This window comes from Erpetoichthys calabaricus, chromosome 8, assembly GCF_900747795.2.
Source record: "Erpetoichthys calabaricus chromosome 8, fErpCal1.3, whole genome shotgun sequence".
Lineage (NCBI taxonomy): Eukaryota > Metazoa > Chordata > Cladistia > Polypteriformes > Polypteridae > Erpetoichthys > Erpetoichthys calabaricus.
In genome coordinates, this window is record NC_041401.2 from 110,180,364 (window position 1) to 110,192,438 (window position 12,075).

Consider the following 12,075-nt stretch of genomic DNA (forward strand, 5'->3'; position numbering starts at 1 on the left):
CAACAGTAAAACTGGCCAGAAATACACAGAAATGTAGTACGGTGTAATTTCAGAAAAGGCTCATCCCAGTTACAGAGGCTGATGGCAAAATATGTGTCTTTGGGAAAAAGGCTTTTTTATATATTTTTCAATATCACATGACTTAGTATGAGAAATGTGTATAACATTGGGCAATAAAATATAAACACTTTTATAAAAAAGATAAGCTTGCTTACAGTGTCTCAAGGATATAGCAGGAAAGTGCAAGATGTTAACAAGTGATTCTTAAAAGAGGCTTTTAAGTTGCTGATACTTTTGATGTGAGTGTGGAGAGGGTCCATTAGGTGATCAACTAAGGCTTGACAGGTTACTTCAGTCTAAAGTAAACAATACGCACCACCCATTCCCCTTCTCCGGCGGGGGAACCACAATGAATAATACACTAATTTCTTCAAAGTTCCACTTCTGGAAAATAAAACTATTTTTACATACCTTCAAGTTTGCTCAGTAAGTGGGTGATTCATTTTGAGCAGTGTGGTTATTCAGCAACCATCACTACTGATAGTTCATATTTTGATAGCCAATGTCTACACCCATGATGAGAGTAGCATTAAACAGCAATACCAGTTGGTTTCATAGCACATATATCCAGCTTTAGATAATTTAGTATTACCACACAGCAAATAGAGAAATTAATAAAATTTGGAAACTTGTCAAAACACAGAAAGAAACTACAGTACCTAAGACTGTAAGAGCAGTTATGCCACCTTGCCCCCTCATAGTATAAAAAATATTTCACAATTTCCTAAACCTTATCAAAGTTGGTCTTACATTCTATCTTATCACTCCCTTAAAAATGAATGATGGAAAGTGCTTCAGCTTTAAATGAGGGAAGATGCATTATATAGTGTTTCAGGCTTGGTTGCTTTTATTTGAGTTAATGTTCACTAAGATAAAAAAAAAAACAAGATGAGAGCCTGCTAGTAAACAATTAAATGGAAAAATCGAATTAAATCTACTAGAAGCTATCAGGTTACCTTCGTTTAATTAAACTAGTACTCTGTTTTGTTTTTTTGCTGATGACTTTAAATTGGCTCAGTGTGAGAGTGCCTTCAATGACATGGCATCCCATCCAGGGCTGGTTCCTGTCAGGAGGGGTTTCAGGCTTCTGCATCCCAAATCTGGATACAGACAGTGGATAAATGGAAGTTTTCTATTCACTACTCCTTTTCATATGTTCTTACTGCAGAAATCTTGTAGACGGGGTATTTATCTGCTCATCCACTGTCATATAATTTGGAACTCTTAAGACAGCGAGGCAGCAGGGACAGCAACTATAACCTAATGGTTAATTTTAAATAAAACCAATATTCAACTCAAGGCTAATCTGGTGTTTTCAATATAAAATAGTATCTTAAACTTTAAAAAAGAACGGACGTTTCGGACACAATCTTTGCCGTAATGTTTGACTGACTAAACGTAGCGTTCTTTTTTGTATTTATTGTTTTTAGTTTCAGGATTTTGCTGCACTAGTGCTTACCAGCTTAGACAAGAATCAAAAGTAAACTGTGTGATTCTTCATGAAGACCTGGCTCACCTCCTTCCCCACGCCCAGCCTCTTAAGCGCCACTGCAGCGTTTTTCTACATGGAAATGCCTTCCCACGGCTGCGTTCACTTTTTCACTATCAGGGAATGCGCAGCCCGCCATGACAAACTCGCCCTCAGTGGCGCTCTTGGCCAATCATGAACAGGCCCGCTCGCAGCTCCGCAGACAGACGCGCGACTTCTCCGACCGTTTCTCCAACACTACGTGCCCAACTCTGAAGCCCCGCCCACCTCTCCTTGCGCTGGGCTGCGTTACTTGTCTCTCTTCTGTCCCGTTTACTGAAGGAACTGGATACATATGTCTGACTTTAACATCCCAATATCTTTCCATGATTAGCTTCTGTTTTCTGTTTTAATAGTTTTTAATGCGGATCTCATCCGCATAAGAAAGAAAACGTAGCAAGATGAGTTTTATAGGTTTTATCTTAACTTTTTTGATCCTGTGTCTGAAATGGGAGACGCCGCTGGCTCAGACCTCCAGCGTTAAAGCTTTATACTACAGAGGTAAGAAAGATGTACTTCTGCTACGTCTAGTCGTGTTGCAACTGTTGTGGTTATGATATTACAGTAGGAAAAAATACTGGTTAAATGATTACCTTTTTCTACCTTGTAAAGTTCGCAGTTTCTAAAGTTTTTTTAGGTTTGTGTTTTCATGAGCTATAAGTACAAACATTTAAAGAATCTTTAAACTCATTGGTTTACTTTAATTTTCATGTCAAAAAAATGCAAAAGCTGAATTTACTTGACTTCGGATAAATATATATTTCCAAAACTTTCGTGCGCAAGCAAAACAAGTCGGTACAAAAGCGTGTGGCTACTTTAAGAAAGAAAAGTTTACTAGAGATACAATAAGAATAAAAACATTTTAAAACAAAAGTGATGATTTCAGTACTGTACAAGTGTTATAATATTTTAGTCGGAACGTTTCCTTGCACGTTTTTTCTAGCTAGACCAGTACTGGAAAATCAAAAGATTTTTCTTTTAAGATAATTATTCTGCCAATATTACCTGTCTGTCATCAAGAAAATGTGCATCGTAAATTCAATACAAATGGCAGTTGTACGTATGCATAATGTATTCATTTTGGATCGTGTAGGCATTCTTTCTTTGCCTTTTATGTTTCAATTTAAAACTATCCTTTAACAGATTTTTTTCAAAGGCTACTATTATAATAACTCCAAAAAAAACAATATTAAATCTTAGAATACAAGGAGACAGAAATGATCATTTCTATTTCGGAAGGCCACAAATGTATTCACTTCAAGGTTATCAATCATGTTGAGCTTTGTGATTCAAAAGATCTTATTTTTTGTGTGGGCAAATCATTATTTAACAGAGTCTAAGATCTGTATCTGTAAAATACATTAAATTTGTTACTTGTTTTTCTTATTTGTAAAGGAGCAGATCATATTTTTGTGCACTTAGTGATGTTCTAGAATTAACTGCAAAAATTATGAATGTATTTATTGATTTATTTGGTATATGTTAATCGAGTGTATGTTAAAACCTGAGGTAGAGTACTGTGGCCCTCCAGGACTTATAAGGATGTACAGTATTATTACTATGCTATATTTATGTAATAGATCTAATAATTACAATTATGATTTCATGGCATTTATTATATATTCTGTATTCCAGCATGGTTTATTGCACAACTGTATTGTATTTATCTACTTTTTATTGCTTTTATAATTATCAAGCTTTGCTTAAGAGAGTGTTACATACTAAATGTATAGTTTTTGCCTTTTTTAAAAATGTATGCTTTAATTTAGCAGTCCATATCAAGATTTTTTAAATTAATAAAAAAGTGCATTTATTTTAAACTATAGGTTATGCAGTTATGTAATCATTTCTTATTTATGCAAGAAAATGTATTCTGTAATTTCCTTGGTAAACTTAAATAATATTACATTGCTACCTAGTATTAACTGCCAATAAAAATAAATGGTTGTCTTTGCCTTTTAGTGGCAACCTTATTTGTACGTCATAGACATCAACATGGCTTGTTTGTACAAATTAACTATTTATTCATTTTATTTTCTATACTAATTTGTCCGGGTGGGTGTTATGGTGGTAACATACTGATTAGGACAGACCAGACTACCCTTTCCCCTTCTTCTGAGAAATTCTCATTTTCTCCAAGTCTAACTGAAAGATGTAATCCCTCCATTCTACCTGTATTGGGTCTCCTCCCAGTAGTTTTTTCTTGATATATCTCCCATGGCGTAAGCACAGCGCACACCTTCAGGAAATGACCAAACCATTAATCCTGAAGAGCAGAAGTTTTCCTCTGAAGTCCTGATTAATGGTGGAGCTTTATACTATATAATCCACAAAAATTTCAGACACTTCTACTCACAACTTAGTTGTACCCATCAGTATAGATAATCTAAGACTAAAAATGAAGATAGGGACACAGGCTGTTCAGTAATTTTGAGATGTAGCTCCCACATTCCTACTATTGTGCAGTGCACAGCCCCAAGTACACCTGCCACTGCACCAAAGCATTTGACCATTTAATTTTATAGGCTCCTCTAATGTAACTTTAGAAAAAAGATCCAAAGAACTATAATTAGTTCTATATGTGCTATTTTTCCTAATCATTTCTTCTGTACATTAACATTTGGTGTATTACAATTTATTAAGTGATAACCTACCTGAGCACCAAGACACATGGTACCTGTAGCCAGCTTTTTTGCAAACAGGCCAATAGGAGTGACTTTTGATTTCCAGTCATGTGATTTTAGTTAGAGAAGTGTTTATGGACAAGCTTTGCATTTGTCCTTAACAATCAACTATATGTGTGGCCTAAGTGGCTAGACTGATGCAATTTAAATCACAAGGATTCCTGCCCACCCTTGATTAATTTTGTAACCCTCAGAAGGTCACTTAACCTGTATAATCTCAAAATAATTTAAAACTATATAAAACACATGTAACCAATTGTAATGTGTAATTCAGCACTGGGGGTGGAAATCAAGGTTATAGTCATAATCTTCAGAATTTTTTAAAATAAGAGTATAGAACCAATAGAAAACACAACACCACACAGTGACAGCTAGAAATAGACAAAATAGATCTAAACCACTCCCATCTTCTTCCAACATTATTATAATGTTAACATCTTCATACAAATAAATAAAAAGTACTAAATTATAGGTAGTTTCTCAGAACTGACACAATTCTAGACTTTTTTTCCTTCTTCACTCTTTGTAACAGGACAGGCTCAATGTTATAATCAATCACATATTTTCCATTATAGTGATGTGATTGTTTAGAAACAGGAATGGGTGGTGTCTGTCCTTTTCCATCTATGGTATGTTCTCTTTTTCTTGCTGGTATTAGATTGTGCTTTGGCCTGGACGTTTTTGATCCATCATATGCAGAAAACAAAGTGTAGTTGGTCTCTGTGTGTCGTAGGTCTCTTTTCTCATTAATGTGACAACATTTGGTCTGAATAATGTTTCCAAACCTCAAAATATACAGTATGTATGACACCATTTTACCTTGACACCATTGTTCACTTTCCTCCATGATAATCATATGCAGTTTCTAGGACAATTCCTGTTTGTTAGTTTGAGGATGACCTGATCTGTCTGTAGGATTTTGCTAACTGCAGAACACTCAGTTTTAAGAGGTCTGGTGCATAACTTGATAAATTAGGAAAATAAGAATGAACATGTTTTGACAATGAGTGTGTATGATGTTGCAGTAAGAAAGAAGATAAAATTATTTGCAGTCACTTTGCTGAAGATGATTCTTTAGAAAACTTCATAGCTTGCTTAAATTTTTAGAATGTGTTCTAATTTGTGGCAGAATGGCAGGAAGTGGAGACCGTGTAAGTGACATAATTTGCCTACATTAATGTCACAGATGTTCTTGATGTGACACAGGAGACATTATTACTTAGTCCAAATAGACTAAACAAGTTTCTGATAACTAGAATAATCTTTTCAGCAGTCATTTTACCAATTGTCTATATTCTTTAGCTGTCTGGAATGAGCACCAACCACTTTTTATTATGAAATGATCACATAATGAATGGCATCCTTGCCATTCTTGACTGGAAAAATCTAGATGTTCAGAGTGCAGAATATTAACCTTTCTGGTCCCTTGGTCGTATTGATGATTTTAACAGCCTATGTTTATTCGTCAACTCATTGGTAAGTACTGATCACCAGATATAGGTACAAATTATTCTTAATAGAGCAGGTTGACTAATATACAGTTCAGATAAAACACAAGATCTCATCTTACTGTTGAGAAAAGTCATGCTGTGAAATGATAACTATCTGTAGTTGTAGTAATAGTAGTAGTAGTAGTAGTAGTAGTAGTAGTAGTGGTAGTAGTAGTGGTATTGGTAGTAGTGGTAGTAGTATTAGCAGTAGAAGCAATGTCACATAGTGCAGTGACATTCTAATGAAGGAGGATTCCTCATATCCAACTGTGGTATATGAGTATGTCTCCTGTCATACCTAACCTAACCTAACTAACCACTGTTGATTTACAGTATTTCCATTTAGCTCATGTTTAAAACAGTCAAACATATGTATGTGTTACACTGGCAGATGATAACCATACTTTCCTAGAGAGTTTCTTCCTATAATCACTTATAGGAAAGTTAACATTGCCCAGAGTTAGATTCTAGATGCTGCAGTTGAAGGGATACCCATTGTTACTCCCTCAAGTTCTTCTCAATGAAAACAAAATCAGGCTTTTGTATCTAACAGTGCATTCAGAGTTTTTAGAATTCTTGTGAAGTTAGTTTTGAATCCAATGTAATAATTAAAGTGTCCCAGGTATGATTTCAGCTGGATTATGTTGATGGATGCACGTTTCGCCACAATGGCTTCAACCTTCCCAGGTTATTTATTTAGTCCATCAGCACCAATCATATGCCTCATATTTCTGAATGAATCTTTGAAAAAAGAAGTTTTCTTTACGGTTTTTCTAATTTTTGTCTAATGAATACTCCTAGGTACTAAAATGTCATAGAGAGTGTTTTTCATTAGTGGACCTATGTAACATCTAATCTATTACCTTTAAGAAAAGTCCTTTTTTGGAAAAACACCTTTTGTCTGTTTGATTAGGTGCTGTTCTCCATTAGTGGTTAAATCACTGGCCCTCAGACAGTATCAGCTTTAGTTCATGTTTTTTCAGAATTTCCTTAAATTAGTAATATCTAAAATGTTGTTCTTTGTTGGACCAAAAGCTGAAAACATTTCTCGGTATTGATATTAGAAAGCTGTTCCTTGATAAAGAATTATAGTGTACTACAGTAGCTGTTCCCCACAGTTCCATCCACATAATAGTGAAACAGGACAAACTTTAAAAATCAATAAAAAAAATGTAATTCTGCCCAAGCAGAAGGTAGGTACACTCCAATGTCAAACGTTGGCACTGTATCTGATCATGTTCAGCTCTGATGGGAGAGTGTCCCCCGAGTGGGGAGAAAGCCACATGGCCGTGATATCTCTGGCAATCAGCCACTACCCTCTAAAACACACATAGCACTGGTCGCTCGCTCAAAAACGTGAAACATTACGCCTTAACAATCTGTAGATGATAATGTCTGTTCAACAAAGAGGTATCAATAACTAAGCACAGGCAAGGTACGCTGCAACATGTGTCAAGAAGTAGACCGACTCGAATGGAAGCTGGCGTGTGAGTGAGGAGGGTCCCGCCCCCTCCCCCCGGCTCACAGCCGCTCTCTCCGATTTGCGCAAATAAATCATTGCCGCAAACGAATTATGATACTTAGTGTGATGAGAGAAGTTGCAAAATCAAACAGAACGTTCAAGCAAGTTATAAAAAAAAACCCAATCTAAATCCATTAAGTAGTTCTCTCATGAAAAGTAGACAGACATACAGACAGACAAATGCTGGATTTTATATATATACTAGCCGTCGCCCGCGGCTCCACCCACATAATAGTGAAACAGGACAGTGAGGAGAGCCCTGCCTGGCTCCCCACTCCTGACATCACGTATCCCCCTCTCCTCGGTATGCAGCCTCTGTCTCGGATAAGCGTCAATATATCACTCCTGCAAGCGAACTATGATTCTTAGCACGATGAGAGAAGTCGCAAAATCAACTGTAATGTTCAAGCAAATTATAGAAAAATACCCGATTTAAATCTGTTAAGTAGTTTTCTCGTGAAAAGCAGACAGACATACAGACAGACAAACAGATGTTGGATTTTATATATATATATAGAGAGAGAAATATATATAGATAGTGTCATAGCTGCATCTTATTCAGATCAAATCTGACACCACCAACCTGTCTAGAGTACAAGGAATTTATAAGATTTAATAGAAATAATCAGTCATATTGAAGTGGCCTAAACGTTACTAGAGATTCAGTGTGCCTAATAAACTAAAGATAGCATATCTGCCAAATTGGTAAGAATATTTGTTTAAAGGTAATAAGATGATATACACAAGTGCATATAAAATGTTGTGACAGTATCTTCTTTATTATTAAAGTAATTAATAATATGTTAAACTCTTACTAGACATTACCCATTTCAATGTGTTATGTCATTACACATGAAGGCTATGTATTCTTAAACCTTTTAGCTGGTAGTAGCAATGAGAGTGAGCTATATTGAGGGATTTCTTTAGCTATTTAATACTCTCGACCCATGCAGTCTGGTAATTTAGCAACTTGTTTCTCTCCATAGAGAATGAAATTATTTAAACATAGTGAATCCCATTTCTATTATTCTGAACAGCTCATTTATCTAAGGTCAGTTTCAGAGACATCATGGCACTATCTTAAGCTGATTTACATTCATTCCGCTAAGGGTTTAAGCCTTCAGAACAGAAAGTGCCCAATTGTTATTATAATTTTGATGCCTCATTTATCAGTTTCACATCTGTGAAAATATCCACAAGAGCATCATAAAAGTACCTGAATATAGTTTATTTAACAAGAGCAATTATTACCGATCATATCATATGATTATTAGAATGTGAAAGAGATCGTTCCTTTTTAAAAAAAATAGATCTAGTCAAAGAAAACCATACATGCCTTGAGTTGACAAAGCACATTTTAGCAAAGCTAAAAAAACTTCACGTGAGGAGTCATGTACAGTATATTATTTAACAGCCAACAAATGACAGAGGATCTTTGTTGATATAAAGAACCCTGAAAACTGTAGGAATAACTAGTGTAAAAAAGGTCTGTTACTTAACGGCACAAATAGAGGCAAACATAACTTGGTAAGATAATACTGATAAAATGTAGAATCAAATAAGGAGTTCTGGCACTTTGGAGTGAAATAACAGACGTATGGAGCACAAACTCTTCCATCATTGAATGAGATTCTTTAATTGCACCACATTGTGATAACTGCATTGTTACTATTGGTTACCTCAGTAATTGTTTTGTTAAATTGTGAATTTAGTGTTATGATCCCCCACAGAGGAGTAAAATGTTAGCCCTTTAAACTCATCAGTCAAATAGGGAGGAGGGTGCTTAATGGAGTGCAGTAAAGTCAATAACAGGAATTGCAAAGAATTGGAAGAATCCAAAGAGTTCTATGTCTGGCATATTACTGACTTAGCATTTACTGTATCTAAAACAAATCACTTACCTTTCAAGTACACTTAACCAACAAATTTTATTATCTTTGTTTCATGTCATTTGTCAGAGTGGAGCTGACATGAAAGGGCTATCAATTCATCATACAGTAGTTTTACTGGAAAAAATACTACTAAGATCTGGCTTATTAGGTCAGGTGTAACTGTTGTTATCCAGAAATATTAACTTTATTTTTTTGTATTTAAGATATTTATGAAAGTATGCAACATGCATGGGTGTCTGATGTATGTCAACGAGAAAAGAAAACACTAAAACATTCTGAATTATTTATGGGTATACATTACTCAGATTCGGACTCATCATTGTAAAGTGTTCTTTGTAGCATAATTCATTGCACTCATTTTGTTTTATCACTGTTATTTACAATGATTGTTCCTCTTTCAGAGACATTAAAGTTTTAAGTGTAGCTCAACTGACGGTCTTACATAAAGATTTTAACACTAAAAGAGTTTACACATACACCTTTTCGTCATTTGGAATAACATTACGATTGAATGTTGAGGTGCATTTATTGAGTCATTCCAAATATTGTGTTTTTTCTGCTATCATGAAACGTTTACAGTAGATAGTACAAGCTCTAAGTCAGTTGCCAGATCATTTCATTATTATTATTATTATGCAAAAAAACTAAAAACTACAGTGCAAATATGTTCCAAGACTGGAGACCGACAATGATCTGGCCACAGTATTGGTTATTTAATTCGAATAAACAGGATTCAAAGTCAGGCTTTACAAAGCGTTGTCATTCTTAATTTCTCTATTGTAGTTTTTAAATGAAATTTCAAATTTAAACTTTAGGATGATTTGAAGAAGAGTATTCTACCATGCTAGGGTTATTATCCTTTCTGAAACACTTTAAAATTGATGGTTCTGTTCAAAAATCACTAATCAGTTCATGCGCTCAGCTGAATAATACAGAAGAGTGCTGCCCCACTCAGCTACAGGTGGAAGTCAGTTTCCAGTTCACTTTTTTGGGATCTTTTTCCCATGTTTACATTATGCAAAAACTCAGTCATTAATTTTTTGAACAAGCATTTTTGTCACAGGTTGTTCCTTGATGTGTTTAACCCATCTAGACTTCATATTGTGGAATAATAGTCACATGGTACACAATCACTTAAACATACTCACTACATCAAATGGGCTAATTATACAGTATGTCATCAGTTCATCATTGTGTTTGTCATTGTGAAGTGAGAAGAAGCTGGAATATCGATGGGAAACCCATGCTGACAAGGAGAGAACATGCAAACTCAATAGAGACAGTGGTTAGAACAAAACTGAGGATTGTACTGTATTAGTATGAAGAAAATATTTTAATGCTGGCTCCGTTATCGAAAAAAATGACATTTAATGAACATTAAACCACACACTACATTATTAAAGTATTTAAAATGTTAATTCAGCAACATATTTGAAAAAGTTGTTGTTATGCTAATGTTAATATTACCATGTGCATTTGGACGAACTGAAGTCCCAAAGAGCAAATTTGTTAACAAGGACCAGGAATTTCAGAAACCTGTTGTTATATACTTGGCAGGAGAAGAGTCCAGGGATGTTTGCAACCCTAACCCTATACACTGGAACCATTTTATATTTTCAACACGTTACTAGGTCTACACCAAACTTAAAGCTTAAAGAATACTGCAAACCCATGGCAGAAACTTTTCCTAAGTGATTTTGGTTTTCTCTTACTTGCTTGAGCAATGGTCTCTTGCAGTGGTATTTCCTTTGTTAGTCAAAATTCAAGTGTATTGACCTGTGTAGCACCAAAAGTGTAATTGTGTCAATGTCACGTGCCGCACATGTTCATGCTGCATTGCTGGCCAGTTTGCAATGTCTAGAAAAAGATGGGCAGTGGCAACTGAAAAACAGAGAGAATGATAAAAAATAATAAAAAGCCAGAAATAAACCTGAATTATAAAAAAGAAAAGATTAAAGAAATCAAAAATTAAATACTAATGTGCTTCTGACCATTTGACTGAAAGAATGATAAAAAAAGATAAAAAATTGAAATAAAAAATTACTAAAACTAAGAGAAAAAAAAACCAAAAACTTAATCAGCCTGAAAAAGCATAGCATAGTGATGGCTGTAATTTATTTAAATACAAAGAAGTAGCTTATGCACATAAATGTAAATGGCATCATGCCTGGTAGTGCCTCTCAATCCATAATATTAGCAAAAATTCTTATAATACACAAAAATAGTATATTTTATTTATACCGAAATTAAAGTGGTATAATGTGAATTGAAAATAACAAAAAAAGCAAACAAAAAAGAAAATTCACTGGCCTCTATTTCCATAGGCTCTAATATCTATGTCTTCTAAATTGCCTTGAATGGTTCCCCAATATACTACATGTTAAATACCTCAAAATACTCTCTGTTGTCTCATACTCAGTCCAGAGTATTGTCCTGTCTCAGCTGGAAACAGATACATTTTTTAGTTGAAACCGGGAGATGCGTGCAAAAGGTAAAACAAATAAAATAAAAATGAAGCGTACAAAACCCATGAGAGAGGCAACAATCACAGTCAAAATTCAGGCAAGAATTTGAAAATCAGGCAAAACACAAAAATCAATCACAAAGATAACTACTATAAGGGTTTTCAAGGATTTATCCACAGATCAGATAAAGCTTAGTGCAAGCGCTGACCTTTTATCCGATCTTGCTGATGAATTTGAGGTCATGACCCCAAAGACCACGCCCAGAGAAAACAAGGCGCGACTCTAACAATGGTTACACAAAATAACACCCCAAAATTCAGCCCAGATCATAACAGGTATAGGGTTCTTAGCTCTAAAAAAACACATTTTTTCCTTCTCGCTTATTTTTGTTTCTGGTTTATTAATGTTTTTTGTTAAAACAAATAAATGAGGGC

The 12,075-nt window shown here is 34.9% G+C and overlaps 1 protein-coding gene across 1 annotated transcript in view; it reads left to right on the forward strand.

Moving 5' to 3' along the window:
* Window positions 1–1,827: 1,827 nt before the first annotated feature.
* col6a1 (collagen, type VI, alpha 1) overlaps window positions 1,828–12,075 on the forward strand; it is a 100,639-nt gene continuing 90,391 nt past the window's right edge. The window contains exon 1 of the mRNA XM_028807262.2: window positions 1,828–2,089. Within this exon, the coding sequence (XP_028663095.1) occupies window positions 1,990–2,089 (100 nt within the window). The 5' untranslated portion in view covers window positions 1,828–1,989. The remainder of the gene's footprint in view (window positions 2,090–12,075) is intronic.